Genomic DNA, 21,044 nt, shown 5'->3' on the forward strand with positions numbered 1-21,044 from the left:
GTAATGGATTCCTGGACAGGAGCAGGGCTCATTTTCAGTCAAATTAAAATGTTTAAAAAAGAAGAAGAAAAATAATTTCTTTCATGTAATTAGCAAGAGTCCATGAGCTAGTGACGTATGGGATATACATTCCTACCAGGAGGGGCAAAGTTTCCCAAACCTCAAAATGCCTATAAATACACCCCTCACCACACCCACAATTCAGTTTTTACAAACTTTGCCTCCGATGGAGGTGGTGAAGTAAGTTTGTGCTAGATTCTACGTTGATATGCGCTCCGCAGCAAGTTGGAGCCCGGTTTTCCTCTCAGCGTGCAGTGAATGTCAGAGGGATGTGAGGAGAGTATTGCCTATTTGAATGCAGTGATCTCCTTCTACGGGGTCTATTTCATAGGTTCTCTGTTATCGGTCGTAGAGATTCATCTCTTACCTCCCTTTTCAGATCGACGATATACTCTTATATATACCATTACCTCTGCTGATTCTCGTTTCAGTACTGGTTTGGCTTTCTACAAACATGTAGATGAGTGTCCTGGGGTAAGTAAATCTTATTTTCTGTGACACTCTAAGCTATGGTTGGGCACTTTATTTATAAAGTTCTAAATATATGTATTCAAACATTTATTTGCCTTGACTCAGAATGTTCAACTTTCCTTATTTTTCAGACAGTCAGTTTCATATTTGGGATAAATGCATTTGTTTCAAACATTTTTTCTTACCTTAAAAAATTTGACTTTCCCTGTGGGCTGTTAGGCTCGCGGGGGCAGAAAATGCTTCATTTTATTGCGTCATTCTTGGCGCGGACTTTTTTGGCGCAAAAATTTTTTTCTGTTTCCGGCGTCATACGTGTCGCCGGAAGTTGCGTCATTTTTTGACGTTTTTTTTGCGTCAAAAATGTCGGCGTTCCGGATGTGGCGTCATTTTTGGCGCCAAAAGCATTTAGGCGCCAAATAATGTGGGCGTCTTTTTTGGCGCTAAAAAATATGGGCGTCATTTTTGTCTCCACATTATTTAAGTCTCATTATTTATTGCTTCTGGTTGCTAGAAGCTTGTTCACTGGCATTTTTTTCCCATTCCTGAAACTGTCATTTAAGGAATTTGATCAATTTTGCTTTATATGTTGTTTTTTTCTTTTACATATTGCAAGATGTTCCACGTTGCAACTGAGTCAGAAGATACTTCAGGAAAATCACTGCACAGTGCTGGAGCTACCAAGCTAAGTGTATCTGCTATAAACTTTTGGTATCTGTTTCTCCTGCTGTTATTTGTATTGCATGTCATGTCAAACTTATTAATGCAGATAGAATTTCCTTTAGTACTGTTACATTACCTGTTGCTGTTCCGTCAACATCTAATTTTCAGAGTGTTCCTGATAACATAAGAGATTTTATTTTTTAAATCCATTAAGAAGGCTATGTCTGTTATTTCTCCTTCTAGTATACATAAAAGTCTTTTAAAACTTCTCTTTTTTCAGATGAATTTTTAAATGAACATCATCCTTCTGATACTGATAATGGTTCTTCTGGTTCAGAGGTTTCTGTCTCAGAGGTTGATGCTGATAAATCTTTGTATTTGTTCAAGATGGAATTTATTCGTTCTTTACTTAAAGAAGTATTATTTGCATTAGAAATAGAGGATTCTGGTCCTCTTGATACTAAATGTAAACGTTTAAATAAGGTTTTTAAATCTCCTGTAGTTATTCCAGAAGTGTTTTATCTCCCTGATGCTATTTCTGAAGTAATTTCCAGGGAATGGAATAATTTGGGTAATTTATTTACTCCTTCTAGACGTTTAAGCAAATTATATCCTGTGCCATCTGACAGATTAGAGTTTTTTGGGACAAAAATCCCTAAGGTTATGGGGCTGTCTCTACTCCTGCTAATGTACTACTATTCCAACGGCAGATAGTACTTAATTTAAGGATCCTTTAGATAGGAAAATTGAATCCTTTCTAAGAAAAGCTTCCTTATGTTCAGGTAATCTTCTTAGACCTGCTATATTTTTAGCGGATGTTGCTGCAGCTTCAACTTTTTGGTTAGAAGCTTTAGCGCAACAAGTAACCGATCATAATTTTATAGCATTATTATTATTCTATAACATGCTAATAATTTTATTGGTGATACCTTCTTTTGATATCATTAGAGTTGATGTCAGGTATATGTCTCTAGCTATTTTAGCTAGAAAAGCTTTATGGATTAAACTTGGAATGCTGACATGTCTTCTAAGTCAACTTTGCTTTCCCTTTCTTTCCAGGGTAAATAATCATTTTTCGTTCCTTTCCTCACAACAAGGAACAAAAGCCTGATCCTTCATCCTCAGGAGCGGTATCAGTTTGGAATCTATTTCCAGTTTGGAATATATCCAAGCCTTATAGAAACCTATAGCCAGCTCCTAAGTACCTATGAAGGTGCGGCCCTTATTCCAGCTCAGCTGGTATGGGGCAGATTACGTTTTCTTCAAAGAAATTTGGATCAATTCCGTTCTTAATCTCTGGTTTCAGAAACTTTGTTTCAGAAAGGTACAGAATTGGCTTCAAGTTAAGGCCTCCTGCTAAGAGATTCTTTTCTTTCCCGTGTCCCAGTTAACACAGCAAAGGCTCAGCATTTCTGAAATGTGTTTCAGATCTAGAGTTGGCTGGAGTATTTATGCCAGTTCCAGTTCTGGAACAGGGGCTGGGGTTTTATTTTATCTCTTCATTGTACCAAAGAAGGTCAATTCCTTCAGACCAGTTCCGGATCTATCATTATTGAATCGTTATGTTAGGATACCAACATTCAAGATGGTTACTGTAGGACTATCCTGCCTTTTGTTTAGCAAGGGCATTATATGTCTACAATAGATTTACAGGATGTGTATCTGCATATTCCGATTCATCCAGATCACTTTTAGTGTCTGAGATTCTCTTTTTAGACAAGCATTACCAGTTTTGTGGCTCTACCGTTTGGCCTAGCCTCAGTTCCAAGAATTTTTTTCAAAGGTTCTCGGTGCCCTTCTTTCTGTAATCAGAGAATAGGGTTTTGGTATTTCCTTATTTGGACAATATCTTGGTACTTGCTCAGTCTTCTCATTTTCGAAGAATCTCATACGAATCGACTTGTGTTGTTTCTTCAAGTTCATGGTTGGAGGATCAATTTACCAATCAGTTCATTGATTCCTCAGACAAGGGTAACCTTTTTAGGTTTCTAGATAAATTCAGTGTCTATGACTCTGTCCTTGTCAGACAGGAGAAGTTTAACATTGATATCAGCTTGTCAAAACCTTCAGTCACAATCATTCCCTTTGGTAGCCTTATGCATGGAAATGTTGGGTCTTAGGACTGCCGCATCAGATGCGATCTCCTTTGCTCGTTTTCACATGCGACCTCTTCAGCTCTGTATGCTGAACCAATGGTGCAGGGATTACTCAAAGATATCTCAATTAATATCTTTAAACAGATTTTACGACACTCTCTGACATGGTGGACAGATCACCATCGTTTAGTTCAGGGGGCTTCTTTGTTCTTCCGACCTGGACTATAATCTCAACAGATGCAAGTCTTACAGGTTGGGGAGCTGTGTGGGGGTATCTGACGGCACAAGGGGTTTGGGAATCTCAGGAGGTGAGATTTCCGATCAATATTTTGGAACTCCGTGCAATTTTCAGAGCTCTTCAGTCTTGGCCTCTTCTGAAGAGAGAGTTGTTCATTTGTTTTCAGATAGACAATGTCACAACTGTGGCATACATCAATCATCAAGGAGGGACTCACAGTCCTCTGGCTATGAAAGAAGTATCTCGAATTTTGGTTTAGGCGGAATCCAGCTCCTGTCTAATCTCTGCGGTTCATATCCCAGGTATGGACAATTGGAAAGCGGATTATCTCAGTCGCCAAACGTTGCATCCGGGCGAATGGTCTCTTCACCCAGAGGTATTTCTTCAGATTGTTCAAATGTGGGAACTTCCAGAAATAGATCTGATGGCTTCTCATCTAAACAAGAAACTTCCCAGGTATCTGTCCAGATCCCGGGATCCTCAGGCGGAGGCAGTGGATGCATTATCTCTTCCTTGGAAGTATCATCCTGCCTATATCTTTCCGCCTCTAGTTCTTCTTCCAAGAGTAATCTCCAAGATTCTGAAGGAATGCTCGTTTGTTCTGCTGGTAGCTCCGGCATGGCCTCACAGGTTTTGGTATGCGGATCTTGTCCGGATGGCCTCTTGCCAACCGTGGACTCTTCCGTTAAGACCAGACCTTTTGTCTCAAGGTCCTTTTTTCCATCAGGATCTGAAATCCTTAAATTTAAAGGTATGGAGATTGAACGCTTGATTCTTGGTCAAAGAGGTTTCTCTGACTCTGTGATTAATACTATGTTACAGGCTCGTAAATCTGTATCCAGAGAGATATATTATAGAGTCTGGAAGACTTGAATTTCTTGGTGTCTTTCTCATCATTTTTCTTGGCATTCTTTTAGAATACCGAGAATATTACAGTTTCTTCAGGATGGTTTAGATAAGGGTTTGTCCGCAAGTTCCTTGAAAGGTCAAATCTCTGCTCTTTCTGTTCTTTTTCACAGAAAGATTGCTATTCTTCCTGATATTCATTGTTTTGTACAAGCTTTGGTTCGTATAAAGCCTGTCATTAAGTCAATTTCTCCTTCTTGGAGTTTGATTTTGGTTCTGGGGGCTCTTCAAGCTCCTCCATTTGAACCTATGCATTCATTGGATATTAAATTACTTTCTTGGAAAGTTTTGTTCCTTTTGGCCATCTCTTCTGCCAGAAGAGTTTCTGAATTATCTGCTCTTTCTTGTGAGTCTCCTTTTCGGATTTTTCATCAGGATAAGTCGGTGTTGCGAACTTCTTTTGAATTTTTACCTAAGTTGTGAATTCCAACAACATTAGTAGAGACATTGTGGTTCCTTCATTATGTCCTAATCCTAAGAATTCCAAGGAGAAATCGTTGCATTCTTTGGATGTTATTAGAGCTTTGAAATATTATATTGAAGCTACTAAGTCTTTCCGAAAGACTTCTAGTTTATTTGTTATCTTTTCCGGTTTTAGAAAGGCCAGAAAACTTTTGCCATTTCTTTGGCATCTTGGTTGAAATCTTTATTTCATCTTGCCTATGTTGAGTCGGGTAAGACTCCGCCTCATAGGATTACAGCTCATTCTACTAGGTCAGTTTCTACTTCCTGGGCGTTTAGGAATGAAGCTTCGGTTGATCAGATTTGCAAAGCGGCAACTTGGTCCTCTTTGCATACTTTTACCAAATTCTACCATTTTGTTGTATTTTCTTCTTCTGAAGCAGTTTTTGGTAGAAAAGTACTTCAGGCAGCGGTTTCAGTTTGAATCTTCTGCTTATGTTTTTCATTAAACTTTATTTTGGGTGTGGATTATTTTCAGCAGGAATTGGCTGTCTTTATTTTATCCCTCCCTCTCTAGTGACTCTTGTGTGGAAAGATCCACATCTTGGGTAGTCATTATCCCATACGTCACTAGCTCATGGACTCTTGCTAATTACATGAAAGAAAACATAATTTATGTAAGAACTTACCTGATAAATTCATTTCTTTCATATTAGCAAGAGTCCATGAGGCCCGCCCTTTTTTGTGGTGGTTATGATTTTTTTGTATAAAGCACAATTATTCCAATTCCTTATTTTATATGCTTTCGCACTTTTTTCTTATCACCCCACTTCTTGGCTATTCGTTAAACTGAATTGTGGGTGTGGTGAGGGGTGTATTTATAGGCATTTTGAGGTTTGGAAAACTTTGCCCCTCCTGGTAGGAATGTATATCCCATACGTCACTAGCTCATGGACTCTTGCTAATATGAAAGAAATGAATTTATCAGGTAAGTTCTTACATAAATTATGTTTTTATATATATATATATATATATATATATATATATATATTATAATACCAAGGTGACAGCACCACCCTAACAGTATCAAAATTGCTCCGGCACGGGATGGAGTCTGGTCCTCAACTCAATAATAATATAAAATTAAATAATCCCAGCCAATGAGTCTTAGTAATGATTATAACAAATTATTTTAATGGTTACACATAAATTCAGACACTATCTAATAATGCATAACAAATAATGGGAGAAGATCAAAGATGCGCTCACACAGATCCACACAAAACCCCATCCACCAATCCACACATCTGCAAGCAACATTCATACATAAATACACAAAGAAATTACAAATAAACCAAACAACAACAATGTAAATGCACCCCCAGGGCGTCCCCAGGGAGTGTAGGACAGCAGCACCTGTCACATAACCTGTGAGAGAGACTTTGGTATAATGGTATCACTTCAAAAAGACGTGAAAAAAATATGAAAAAAATTTGATACTTTGTATCCAATATAATTGAAAATATAGTACCGCAAAGTCATAAACTTGCATCCGGATATATTATAATATGTTAAAGTGCAGTCCAGATAATTGTAGCATGCAATATCCTATAAAAAAAAAACTTGATATATAACTGGATACTGATAGTGCCAAAAGTCTGTGTTATATAGTCACACAGAAATCCCCAATTTCCATATGGGCAATCCCCACTTCTGATATGCAAACGGCTGTTGCTAAGCGAGGTAATCCTCAGCTGCTCATCTAACCTCACACGCTTGTATAGTGAATCTTCACTCACGGAAAATACCCTCCAATAACTTAAAGCCCAGGTGCTTCGTATATAACCCAAGCCAGGGGGTTCACTACAAACAGTCACTCCGCTGATAATCAGCTGATATAGCATATGCATCCAGATACTTAATAAATAACCCAAGCCAGGGGGTTCAATTGCGGTACCTTGTTTGTAGCTGATGAAATTCCTCGCCATTTACCTGAGTCAGTCCGTATTACCGTGAGACTTGGTTGAAATCTTCAGTGTGGCAATGGATAGCAAGCCGAATGTATAGAGTGTTCCTCTCTCGCTTTCTCCGTCCGGGAAGCCGTAAACTGTCAGCATGCAGGGTTGCTCAAACAGCACAGGTAGGAACAGGTGTCAGCGTCCACGCTGAATCAGACGCGCGTTTCGGGGACTCCGCCCCTTTGTCAAGGAAATGTGCAGGTGCTAGGTGGAAGGTATCATTTAAACCGGTAAAGTTCTAAGCTCATTGGACTATGCATACACATCTCATCCACATTACAAGCACACCTATGCACGTCATTCTTCTTCAAAGCTGAACGAAATTACAGATATGTGGAAGCCTCAGCAAATAGCGTATTCTAATATTCTGTATACAAAAAAGCAAACAGAGCTGACACTTTAATAGTAGGGTGTACTCCTCAATCCTGAAAGAAACTATGCACTTTGAAAATTAAATAGCATAAAGGAAATATATATCGATCGCTGTCCAGGATAAATTTATCGGGAGTCACCCAATAAATTATCAGATAGTGTCTGAATTTATGTGTAACCATTAAAATAATTTGTTATATTCATTACTAAGATTCATTAGCTGGGATTATTTAATTTTATATATATATATATATATATATATATATATATATATATACAGTGGATATAAAAAGTCTACACACCCATGTTAAAATGGCAGGTTTCTCTGATTTAAAAAAATGAGACAAAGAAAAATAATTTCAGAACTTTATCCACCTTTAATGTGACCTATAAACTATGAAACTCAATTGAAAAACAACCTGAAATCTTTTAGGTGAAGGGAAGTAAGAAAAAAAAATAATATGGTTGCATAAGTGTGTAAACTAATACTTTGTTGAAGCAACTTTTGATTTTATTACAGCACTCAGTATTTTGGGGTATGAGTCTATCAGCATGGCACATCTTGACTTGGCAAGATTTGCCCACTCTTCTTTGCAAAAACACTCCAAATCTATCAGATTGCGAGGGCATCTCCTGTCCACAGCCCTCTTCAGATCACCCCACATATTTTGGATTGGATTCAGGTCTGGGCTCTGGCTGGGCCATTCCAAAACTTTAATCTTCTTCTGGTGAAGCCATTCCTTTTTTGATTTGGATGTATGCTTTGGGTCGTTGTCATGCTGAAAGATGAAGTTCCTCTTCATGTTCAGCTTTCTAGCAGAAACCTGAAGGTTTTGTGCCAATATTGACTGGTATTTGGAACTGTTCATAATTCCCTCTACCTTGAATAAGGCCCCAGTTCCAGCTGAAGAAAAACAGCCCCAAAGCATGATGCTGCCATCACCATGTTTCACTGTGGGTATGGTGTTCTTTTGGTAATATGCAGTGTTGTTTTTGCACCAAACATATCTTTTGGAATTATTGCCAAGAAGTTCAACCTTGGTTTCATCAGACCATAACACCTTTTCTCACATGCTTTTGGGACACTTCAGATCTGTTTTTGCTAAATTTAGCTGGGCTTGGATGTTTTTCTTCATAAGAAAAGGCTTCCGTCTTGCCGTCTACCCCAAAGCCCAAACATATGAAGAATACAGGAGATTGTTGTCACATGTACCACACAGCCAGTACTTGCCAGATATTCCTGCAGCTCCTTTAATGTTGCTGTAGGCCTCTTGGTAGCCTCCCAGACCAGTTTTATTCTCATCTTTTCATAAATTTTGGAGGGACATCCAGTTCTTGGTAATGTCATTGTTGTGCCATATGTTCTCTACTTGATGATGACTGTCTTCACTGTGTTCCATGGTATATCTTATGCCTTGGAAATTCTTTTGTACCCTTCTCCTGACTGATACCTTTTAACAATGAGATCCCTCTGATGCTTTGGAAGCTCTCTTCGAACCATGGCTTTTGTGTAGGACGCGACTAAAAAAATGTCAGGAAAGACCTACTAGAACAGCTGAACTTTAATTCAGGGTTAATCAGAGGCACTTTAAATTATGGCAGGTGTGTGATGACTCTTATTTAACATGGTTTTGAATGTGATTGCTTAATTCTGAACACATCTACATCCCCAGTTATAATCACTTATGCAACCACATTATTTTAGTTTTTTTTTTGTTTACTTCCCTCCACCTTAAATATTTCAGTTTATTTTTCAATTGAGTTGTGTAGTTTATAGGTCACATTAAAGGTGGAAAAAGTTCTGAAATGAGTTATCTTTGTCTATTTTTTTACATCACAGAAACCTGACATTTTAACAGGGGTGTGTAGACTTTTTATAGCCACTGTATATACATTTTATATTTATTTATATATATATATATATATATATATATATATATACTGTATATATATATATATATATATACTGTGTGTGTGTGTATATATATATATATATATATATATATACTGTGTGTGTGTGTATATATATATATATATATATATATATATATATATATATATATATATATAATGTGTGTGTGTATGTGGCTTACACTGCTTCATTTGCTAATCATACCACTCTCCACAGTTAGAATGACTGTCCAAGAAAACATTACAATGTTGTGTGTCATAAGACCTAATAACTGGCTAGTGGCTACTATTTAATCACATCACAGGTAGCAAATTGTATTTTAACTATTTTGTGGTTTGTATTTTTATGCTCCAAGAGTGTATTGGACATTGAGAAACATGTACATTAAGATTCTGTAGTGTTAGATAAACTTTATAATGCAAAATAAAGGTGTTATAGTCATTTATAAGAAAATCGCGATTAAATCGCAATCACAATTTTTTATTTTTTATTTAAAAATTGTGATATTTTTTTTTTTTTTTTTTGCCCATATCGCCCAGCCCTTATGAGGACTTTTTTATTCTTTTTGTTTTATTCTTTTTTTATGGTTGAGTTTCTGTAGGCATTGATATGGTTAAGTTATGTAAGGTATACAAGAAAATATCCTATATTAGGATAACTGATTTAATTGAACTTTCTACATATATTTGGCTATTTAAGTTTATTTTTTTTCTGTGTGCAGTACTTCTCTTGTTAAAAAAAAACTGTTAAAGAGGCAGTAAATACCTTGAGATTTTTATACCAAATGTTTAGTTATGCGTAATGAAACATCTTTGCAATATATTTTCATTATTTATTTTGCACGTTTCATGTAATATAACTCAGAAAATTGAGGAATTTCTAATTCTCAGAACATTAAAAGCACCCTGCTGACTTCTTAAGGTTAACTCTGATATATATCTGTGCTATCTTGGCTTTAACTGATAACAACAGCAAAGCAGAGTATATTATACTAAATGTATGTCCCTGGCTAGCTTTGTTGTCTGGAGGCTAAAGCCCAGATAGGCTCCATCAAATAAGGCAAATGGAGGGTGAGGTTTGGCTATTGAAAAATAATTAAAAGGATGTTAATTTGTTTTAGAAACATTAATACTTGGCAGAAATTATTTTCCCTTTAAGTATTCTTCAGTCATGTACATTAGTATAAATGCATAACTTATTAGGAAAAGTACAGTACCTGAAAGGGTTGGTAGAACATTCCTTTTAAAAATATATATATATATATATATTTTATTTTTATTTTATTTTTTTATTGTTCAGCATAATAACTTCCAACATTTTGTTTTCGCCTTACAAGGCCCATCTTAACATCAACAAAAAATTAAGCCAAAATATCAGCCGTAAAGGGTCAGCCCATGATTTAACCAAACTGCTAGCGTGAAAAGTAAAACACACGCTAGCACACTGAGAAATATCCAGGACGTGACCCACTCAGGAAAGATAAAAACAAATGTCCCTTTAAGTAGGTTAGAAAGCAAACAGAAGTATTCCTTTTTGTAGGATTGGATAAAGCAAATGTCCCTTTAAGCAGGTTAACAAACAAACAGAGAAGTAATCCTTTCAGCAGGTTTGGAATAAGCAAATGTCCCTTTAAGCAAACAAACAGAAAGGTATTCTTTTTAGCAGGTTTGGTAAAGCAAATGTCCCTTTAAGTAGGTTAGCAAACAAACAGAGAGGCAATCCTTTTAGCAGGTTTGATAAAGCAAATGTCCCTTTAAGCAGGTTAGCAAACAGAGATATAATCCTTTTGCAGGTTTGATAAAGCAAATGTCCCTTTTTAGCAGGTTAGCATAAGCACATGAATAGTCAGGAAGACAAGGGTGAATGAATCCAGAAGACAATTCGTGGGATAGGTAATAACATGTCAGGCAGGCAAAAGTAAAAATATCAGAAGCCAGAATGGCCAAGTACTCACAAGTTCCGATTTCAGGAAGACAAACGGGCCCCGAGAAGATCTCCCGTCGGTCTTTTGAAGGGAGAAAGAGACGTCGACGTCAGGAGGAGGTACAGAGAACTGCGTCACATTGCTAGGCAACGTGACGTGACACAGAAGAGATCCGTGAGCCGCGGTGACACGGCGATGAGCGGATCGAATGTGACACAAAACTTGACTATCTTAATGATAGAACCTAATTTAGCAAAATCTGGGTTAGCCATTAATAGTACAATGATAATATTGACATAAACTAGGCCCTATCTATGCCAAGTTCAGTAATTTATCAGATATGGACCTAGATGACTTTTACGCTACTAATTTTCCCTTTCCAGCGTAATTATTTCTATTTTATTAATAGTTCATAGATAGAGAATTTAAGAAAATTGAGCCAGGTTGGGATTAGTCAGCCAATATAAGATTACATTCAGATGAATTTTATCTCTATAGAGGAGCCCCCCAGCCCCTACAAGAATAAAGAAAAAAAAGAACAAGGTAAAACGACATACGACATACATAAGGGGAAAAAAAAACTTTTTATTGAAGTTCAATTTATGGCATACAAACAGCATTTGTCAATGCAGTCAATACAGAAAGAAAGAATTAGTAAGACAATTCCAACTGTACATATCAAAATTGTAGCGCATTAATTAAACAAACAATAAACATTCTATTTGCCTATGAAGCTAAGAGCCTTCTAAACAGTAAGTGGGGCTGCTTTTGGACCTCACACAATGAAAAAGAAGATAAAGCGTTAGAAGGCTACCCTAGACGTTAGGGGACCTCTTTTGGATCCCAAACAGTGAACTTCAGTTTTCTTAATTTATGAGCCTATAAAATTACAAGCTTAAATTAGGATGATAGATAACATATGTAGTGACAACCATAAGGAAGGTACTATTCCCAAATGGAAATAATATGGTAAAACAAACAATCATAAACTCTTCTGGAAAATTATGGTAATCAGCCCAGCTGAATAAAATGTAGTAATTAGAGTCACTACTGTGGTAATATGGATAAGTAGATGCTAGGGAGATATTTATATTGCGGCATGTACAAGAGAAGCCGCGCAGATAGCCCTCCTAAATTAGGAGGTATATTATAGGGGGGGGAGGTGGTAAGTTGCGAACTGTGGTAAGAATATATAGTGTGGGAGACCGTTAACCCTTTAAGGACACAGCTTTCTGTTTGCTCAATTGTTTTATGACGGAAAAATTCAGTCATATGTCCTTAAGAGGTTAATATGCAGGGTATCTACTATAAATAAATAAATAAGGCAACCCTCAAGGGTTTATGTTATATGTTGGCAACTAAAAAGTTTAATGGTTACTATAGGAACATCAATTAACTGCTAAAATTGTGTGTGTAAAGTAGGCCCTCTCAGAGTTCTTAACAAGATATATAGGGCAGAGGATTAAAGCTTATGGAAACTGACCTGGTGGTACTGTGCAGGGCGATAAAAGATAAAATAGTCCTATATACATCATACCCCCTTATAAGTATATATATATGTGGGCACAGACCTATAATAACTGCATAAAGTAGTAGATATTTAATATATTTTAAATTATTATTATGATAGTTATGGTTATGAATTATTTGACAGGAAGCTGCTCTTGAATCTAAAATTGTTCCAGTGCTGCATTCTCTTTGGCCTTGGCTTTTGATGGATGACACATTGATGCAAGGCGCCTTACAATTACTTTGTGTTTACACAGCAAATTTTCCACCAGGTAAATCAAAGTAGTTTTCTTTTTTATTTATATTTTGTATTGATATCGATGGTTTTGTATTAAACATTTTTGTTGCAGTTAATATCTTGTCATAGTAATTATTTGCTTTACCTTTTTAAGCTTTCTACTAATAGTAATGATTGACATGCATGTTTAAAATGGTAATTTCTCTTACTGGAAATGGAGTTGTATCTTCATTAATCCGTAAATTTTTTGATACAAGTTGAACTGACTAAGCTGTGCATGCTTGGTGAAGGTTACGTTATTTCATTAAAGGCAGTAATACAGAATATATAGAATATGATAAAATGGGCAAATCCTCAGATGATTCAGGTTTGTCATATTAGCTAATTTCTGAAATTTCACTTTCATAGACAATAGAAAATGTGGTCAGATTTAGTCACCATTGTTTAAAAAGAGATATATAAGAAGTTCACAATGTACTGTACATCAACCTTAGGAGCCATCGAGAATATTGAGGAGCCAGACATTTATTGTTAGCATCTGTACAAGGGAAATATGTGCGGAATACTATAAATGCTTAGAACAAGAAGCAGTTTTCTAGTATTTGGCAGCTGACATTGTCCAGCTTTACTCTATAGGCATTTTGTTTCTGATGATTTATTCATGCTTAAATGAAACAGCAGTTTATAATTTGGTTGTCCATATCACAAATATGAGACTGTTTTCATCTGGCACTACCAAGTATAGAAAAGTAAACATTGAAATGTGCATGGGTGTATTACAATGTGAAATATAAGCATTTTGCAATATATTTCCATTAGCACAAATCTAGTAAAAGTTATTACTGTTTTTCTTCAGCATACGCACATATCCTGTGCACCAACGTTCAAACACCACACCTTCTTTCAGAGCTGGCTGTGGTATGTATTGCTTCTGACAATGTAATTAGTGTGATGCAAGCCACTGCTGACTCTCAGAGAAGGTGTAGTGCCTGAATACTGGTGCACAGGCCCTCAAAGGATATGTGCGTATGCTGTAGAAAAACAGTAATAACTTTTACTAGAATCATAATGGAAATATATTGCAATAATGCTTTTATTTCAAATTAAATGCACCCATTCACATTTCAATGTTGACCTTTCTAACCATTTAAAGAGCTTTGGATCATTAAAATCGTTATTAAATATTTACATAAATAATTGACATGTCAAAGCTAAAGACAGGCATTTAAAGTCATATACACTACACTTCTCGGGTATGAAGTGGTTAGACAGAAATATCTTTGTAAATTATTCAACACTTGAGACTTGCTAGATTATTAAGTGGGCATGTGATGCATGCATGATATGAAATTACCGTTTTAAATTTAAAAGTAAAATAATAATTGAAGATGAATTTATAAGCAATGCCACTGTAAATTTAGTGCAAAGTCTCATATATTTCTTCAACGTGTTACAATTCTAATTACAATGTTATTTCTCTTTTTTACAAGCATGTAGTTCTCTTTGTGGTACAACCCCAGGATCGATAACCATGCAACTGTATCAAAAAGCACCGGCAAACGCAACTCTCATGCACAGCCTGTTGAAGCTTGCATCAGAACCTGCTTCAGATCATAGCATTGTCCAGCAACTGACCTTTGCTCTTCTTTCAAATCTTGCAGTTGCTCAAGACTGCAGATGTCTTATTCAAAAGGTATGACTATAGGTTTGATAGACAATTAGGATCAATAGGTTTCCAACAGTTAAACTGCTTTATTGCCCCTTTAACAAGCAACCAACCAACTTTCAGTTTATAACTTATTTTTTTCTGTCTATTTTGACGTGCACCGTAGTGAATATTTTCCTAGAACTATGTAAAGGAACAGTCAACACAGTAGATTTGCATACTCAACAAATGCATGATAACAAGACAATGCAATAGCAATTAGTCTGAACTTTAAATGAGAAGTAGATTTTTTTTTCTGACAATTTTAAAAGTAATGTCTATTTCCACTCCCCCTGTACAATGTGACATCCATTAAACCAGTCACAAATGCATACACGTACCATGTGACAGCCATCAGCCAATCACAAATGCATACACGTTTATTCTGCACATGCTCAGTAGGAGCTGATGACTCAAAATGTTTAAATAGATAAAGACTGTGCACATTTTGTTAATTGAAGTTGTTTAAAATTGCATGCTCTATCTAAATAATGAAAGTTTAATTTTGACTTGAGTGTCTCTTTAAATAAATATTCTAAATTAGGTGCATTCATGTTTTCATGACTGCTCATATATACAATTGATGGTCTCTGTGCTGATAAATGTCTTATGTTCAGTGGAAATTTTTATTGAATACAGTACTGTTGCTCTAGTTGCTTCACAATTTAAAGGGATATAAAAGAAAATGTTCTTATATGTTAAAGCATTTTATTATTGCACTGTTGCTTGTACATAACTGTGTTTTTTAACCTCTGCACATAGGGCTAGATTACAGATGGAGCACAAATCTCTGTGCCCTTGCTTTGGGGCAAAAATACTCCTTTTCGGATGCACGTTAAATAACCTTGTAAATGTGACCACAAGAGCAAAAATGTGTTTTAGTCACAAGTAAACAATGTGACCTCAGTCCTTTGGTTAAGTAACAAAAAGTGTCATAAAGCACATCAAAAATACATTTAATAGTACAGTAACACTTGTATCAACACTGCCTGATATAAATAAATGCTTATGAAAAGAAAATATTGCACAAAAAACTTCTAAGGGCTCAAAGTTACAAGATGTCAGGTGTTGGGAAAAAAATGGGCCGAAAGTGCTTTTACATATTTATTCATATTTGTATGTCTTTAAATATATATGTATATTAATGTGTGTGTGTATGTGTAAATATATTTATATATATAATTTAAAACATATGAACACATACATATATATGTATACATTCATATACATTTATTGTGTTGTTGCAAACGGGTTTTTGCAACCCATGGCTGTTAGATTTTTGGCATAAAAACAAGGCACTATTAAAGTTTATGGGGAAATGTAATAATGTGATCGCAATTGTGCATTCAGCCCTTTTTAGCACGAGAAGGTGACCGCAAATTTGCGTTCTTTTTACTTTAAACTTGTAATATGTGCGCACTGTAAAAAAAATGCGTAACCACCAGTCAGCTAGCTCCCAGTAGTGTAGGGACATATTGTTTCTCAACAAAATAAAAATTTGGAAATAGAAGAGAATTTAAAGGGCCACTAAATTTAAAATTAAAGTTTCATGAATCAGAAAAAAGCATGCAACTTTAACCTTGTTTTTTAAATTTGTTTTTATATGAGCACTTTGTGAGGTTCCAGCTGAGCATGTGTGCAATTTTTATTACTTCCTGTCACAGCCATACAACTTCTAGAGTAACATGGGCTGGCTTAGTATTAAAGGGAGATGAACCCCATTTTTTTTTCTTTCATGATTCAGATAGAGCCTACACTTTTAAACAACTTTCCAATTTACTTCTATTATCAGATTTTCTTAGCTTTCTTTGGTATCCTTTGTTGAAAAGAAGGAAAGTAAGTTGATGGTGTCTTCAGTACTATATTGCAGCAGTTTTGCAACAATGTGATACATTAGCAAGAGCACTAGATGGCAGCACTATTTCCTGTTATGTTGTGCTCCAGACGTGCACACTCCCTAGCTAAATATTTATTCAACAGAGAATTAAATGAGAACAAAGCAAATTTGATGATCAAAGTAAAGTGGAAACTTTTTTAAAAATTGTATTCTCTATCTGAATCATGAAAGCAACTTAAAGGGACATAATACTCATATGCTAAATCACTTGAAACTGACACAGTATAACTGTAAAAAGCTGATAGGAAAATATCACCTAAACATCTCTATGTAAAAAAGGAAGATATTTTACCTTACAACTTCCTCAGCTCAGCAGAGTAAGTTATTTGTAAAAAGTTATACTCAGCTGCTGCCCAGCTGCAGGTAAAAAAAAAAAATAAAGAAATGAACAGCAGCCAATCAGCATCAGCAGTGCTGAGGTCATGAACTCTTTTACTGTGATCTCATGAGATTTCACTTAACTCTCATGAGATTTCATAGTAAATTTCCTTAAACTGAATAGGGAAATAAGATGAGTGTGCACATAAGCTCACTCCCTTAGCTGTCCCGGGACAGAGAGAGTGATTTGCTGCTTAGAAATCCTTTACAATGAGATGTGGCTACTGAGGAACTTTTGAGGTAAAATATCTTTCCTTTTTACATAGAGATGTTAAGGTGATATTTTTCTATTCTAGTCAGCTTTATACAGCTATGCTGCATCACTTTCAAGTGTTTCAACATTTGGGTATCATGGCCCTTAGTTTCAAAAATGCCTTCACTCTTATCTCCCTTAGGACAGGGGCTACAGTAATAAATTCAAAGTGCTAATTTTGCAAAAAAACAAGTACGTTGTTTGCTGTTTCTTTTTAATGTTTACTTTTATTTAACATGTTTGGTTTTACCAAAGGAGCATTATTTAATATCAATTTATTAATCTTTTTTAAACATATGATAGCTGTGCAGTGTTAGTAAGTTAGTGTGTTACTCCCATAATGAAATAAAAAAAAAAACTTGTACAATTTGTTGATACACATAAATATTGAAATAAAGCTACATTTCAGGTTAAAAGCTTCACATATATAATGTATTGCCATTGTTTAATTGATTAGTATTTATTATATTATTATTATTATTATTATTATTATTTTTAAACTGTTCTGTTTTTTTTTTTTTTTTTATTAGAGCAACTTTCTACAAAACTTTTTGTCACTGTCTCTACCAAAAGGAGGTTCCAAGAGCCTTGGTGTTTTGGGAAATCTTTGGCTTAAACTTTTATGGAACGTTTCATTGGGTAATGATGGGCAGCAAATGATTATGAAGCTTAAGGGAAGTTTGGATCTTCTTCTAGAGATAACAAAATATAAAAACAAAAGTAACCTTCCCATAGCTTTGCTGATTTTACATAATATTTGCTTTAATCCAGCTAACAAACCAAAGATATTAGCTAATGGTAAGTAAAAAAAATTATTATTCATTGTTATTAATTTGCCTTGATTTTTAAACATGAAGATTGAATAATGATTGATGGGGGGGGGGTTTTGCATTTGTGTTAGACCAAAGCATATTATTATGCATATAAGATTGTAGTGCATTACCTTTTGGAAAGCTAATTGGCATATACAGTATTATAGCAATCAGAACAATGATGTTTACTTTGGGCAATTAAGGCATTAATGCACTGCTGCAAATATGTGTGTTTTGGCAAAATATTATTATTAATTAAATAAGTATAAAGTTGTTTCAATAAAATATTGGGCATCACCGTGTTGTTACCGATTTATAGTAGGTAAAAAAGCCTCTTGTCTAATCTCTCCTGCTGATGCCAATTTGAGACAATTGTAAATTAGCTGAATAGTAGCAATCTTATAGGTTTTAGTGTCCCATTAAGATCTTGCTGTGAGTGTCACCCTGGAGTGATTACACGCCCTTGATATTATATTCTAGGCAAACACTGTTATAATAGAATAACCATTTATTAAAATATTTGCAAACATCTAAATATACCAAAATAATTATGGGTGATGTAGTTGACTCTTGTGCATTGTCACTACTGAACCATAATGTACAAGATGCAAAATGAGTTGCTAAATTGCTGATTACAAGTGACGTGCTAAATATTTTTTCTTTTACAAGATACGACGAGTCCACGGATTTCATCCTAACTTATGGGATATCGCCTCCTGGTCAGCAGGAGGAGGCAAAGAGAGCACCACAGCAGAGCTGTATATATAGCTCCTCCCTTCCCTCCCACTCCAGTTATTCTCTTTGCCTGTGTTAGTGATAGGAAGAGGTAAAGTGAGGTGTTAGTTTAGATTCTTCAATCAAGAGTTTATTATTTTTAAATGTATCAGTGTGTGCTATTTTATTCAGGGCTAGAGCTACAGGCTTGTCAGCAATGGGGACTGGAGAGATTTAATTCTTTCTGCTACTCCCATACTGTTTGCTGCCCTGCTGATGGTCTTAGCAGATATTATCTAAGACCCTGTTTGTTCCAACAGATCTGCTGGAGGTGATGAAAAGAACATCTTCATTGTGTGGGACAAGTCCATGCTGCGTTCAGCATTAAGGTATGTACAGTCGTTTGCTTCTGGGGAGACTGAGTAACTCAGAACAGACTGACATTTATTCCCTATACCGGGAAGGGGTAATCAGTTTGCACAGGGTACAGGAATTGTGTGCATGGGTCTACCCTCTTTATACAGTGAGCTGAGGTTCTGCTGTGCTATCAGGGCTCTAATAAGTAATTAGCCCGGTGGACAGGGCGACAATAGACTGTGCGCTTGATGCTGGGAGATTGTGGGAGCTCTTACCCAGGTGTCCTAACCTTAACTGGTACTAAGCTAATGGCAGGACAGGGTGTGTTTTGTGTTTGAAGGGGCACATTGGTCACGGTACACTTTCTCAACAGATTGCTTTTCGTTACCGACATTTTTATTCCCCATGCGGTACTTGTCCGGGGGAGTTAGTTTCCGCCCACGATGGGCGGGGCTTAGCGTTTAGCGCGCTTAGACGCGCAGTTGATATCCGGATCCTGACTATTACGGCAGCATGTCTAGAGGCTCCAGTGTGGCCTAAGTTGGCTTGTGTCTGTCATACTCACAAGCGGTGTTAGGCGCGCCGTTCACAGAGTGAGATTCGTGGGGGCAGGTAGGTGCCGCAGCAGAGCTTTGGCGAGGTGCGAGTGCTAAATTTTGTCCCTAAGGGGTTTTGCAGGGTTAGTTTTCATTGATAAGGGAAGATCCTGAAAGATCTATAGTGCTTCCCTGTTATTGCATTGTTTATTGCGGAGCAGTAAAACATATACGGTCTAATTTTATAAGGACACAGTACACTCGTTTTTCAGCAAATTTTCTCAAAGTTTTTGCCTGTTATTTTTAATTACAGTACCTCGACCAATATTGCTATAGCTTGTTTTTTGTCATGGCTGACCTTCAGGAAAGTACATGTTCTATGTGTTTAGATGCCAATGTGGAACCCCCTATTACTTTTTGTCCCTCATGTACTGAGAGGGCTTTACAATTTAAAGAACAGATATTCTTTAATGCAAGTTTATCTAAGGATGTTTCTCAGACTGATGAGATTCAGGGTATGCCGCAACTTTCTCCCCAAGCGTCACAGCCTTTAACGCCCGCCCAGGCGGCGGCGTGTTCTTCAACTGCGTCTGCTTCATTCACTCTGTAGGATATGGCTGCAGTTATGTCATCCACCCTTTCAGAAGTTTTATCTAAGTTGCCAGCATTGCAAGGCAAACGCAGTAGGAAAGAGGCCCATGCGGTCCCTGCGACTTCTGATGCTTTGATGGCGATCTCCGATGTCCCCTCCCAGGGCTCTGAATTGGGGCGTATGGAGGCTCTGTCTGAGGGGAACTGTCTGACTCAGGAAGAGCATTGCCCCCGGCAGATTCGGACGTAATGTCCTTCAGGTTTAAACTTGAACACCTTCGTCTATTGTTACGAGAGGTTTTGATGACTCTGGATGACTGTGACTGTATTGTGGTCCCACCAGAGAAATTGTGTAAGATGGACAGATATTTGGAAGTTCTTTTTTATTCTGATGTTTTTCCGGTTCCTAAGAGAATTTCGGACATTATTACAAGGGAATGGGAAAGACCGGGTATCCCGTTCTCGCCTTCCCCTATTTTTAAGAAAATGTACCCTATAGCTGACACCGTTCGGGGCTCTTGGCAGACGATCCCTAAGGTGGTGGGAGCTATATCTACCCTGGTGAAGCGTACGACTATCCCTATAGAGGACAGTTGTGCTTTCAAAGACCCCATGGATAAGAAGTTGGAGGGTCTTCTCAAAAAACTCTGTTCATCAAGGGTTCTTATTGCAACCGGCGGCCTGCATTGTAACAGTCACGACTGCGGGGGCTTTTTGGTTTGACGCCCTAGAAGAGTCTCTTAGAACTGAGACTTCTTTGGAGGAAATACAGGATAGAATTAAGGCCCTTAAGCTGGCTAATTCTTTTATTACGGATGCTTCCTTTCAGATCACCAAATGGGCGGCTAAGAGTTCGGGATTCTCCATCTTAGCACGAAGAGCCTTATGGTTAAAATCTTGGTCTGCGGATGTGTCCTCTAAATCCAAGATTTTGGCTATTCCTTTCAAGGGAAAAACCCTATTCGGGCCTGACTTGAAAGAAATAATTTCTGACA

The 21,044-nt window shown here is 36.7% G+C and overlaps 1 protein-coding gene across 1 annotated transcript in view; it reads left to right on the top strand.

Moving 5' to 3' along the window:
• RTTN (rotatin) overlaps nt 1–21,044 on the top strand; it is a 1,186,344-nt gene that overhangs the window by 1,084,837 nt on the left and 80,463 nt on the right. The window contains exons 45-47 of the mRNA XM_053714873.1: nt 12,714–12,840; nt 14,297–14,499; nt 17,570–17,837. Coding sequence (XP_053570848.1) covers nt 12,714–12,840; nt 14,297–14,499; nt 17,570–17,837 — 598 coding nt within the window. The remainder of the gene's footprint in view (nt 1–12,713; nt 12,841–14,296; nt 14,500–17,569; nt 17,838–21,044) is intronic.

This window comes from Bombina bombina, chromosome 5, assembly GCF_027579735.1.
Source record: "Bombina bombina isolate aBomBom1 chromosome 5, aBomBom1.pri, whole genome shotgun sequence".
NCBI classification, from domain to species: Eukaryota; Metazoa; Chordata; class Amphibia; order Anura; family Bombinatoridae; genus Bombina; species Bombina bombina.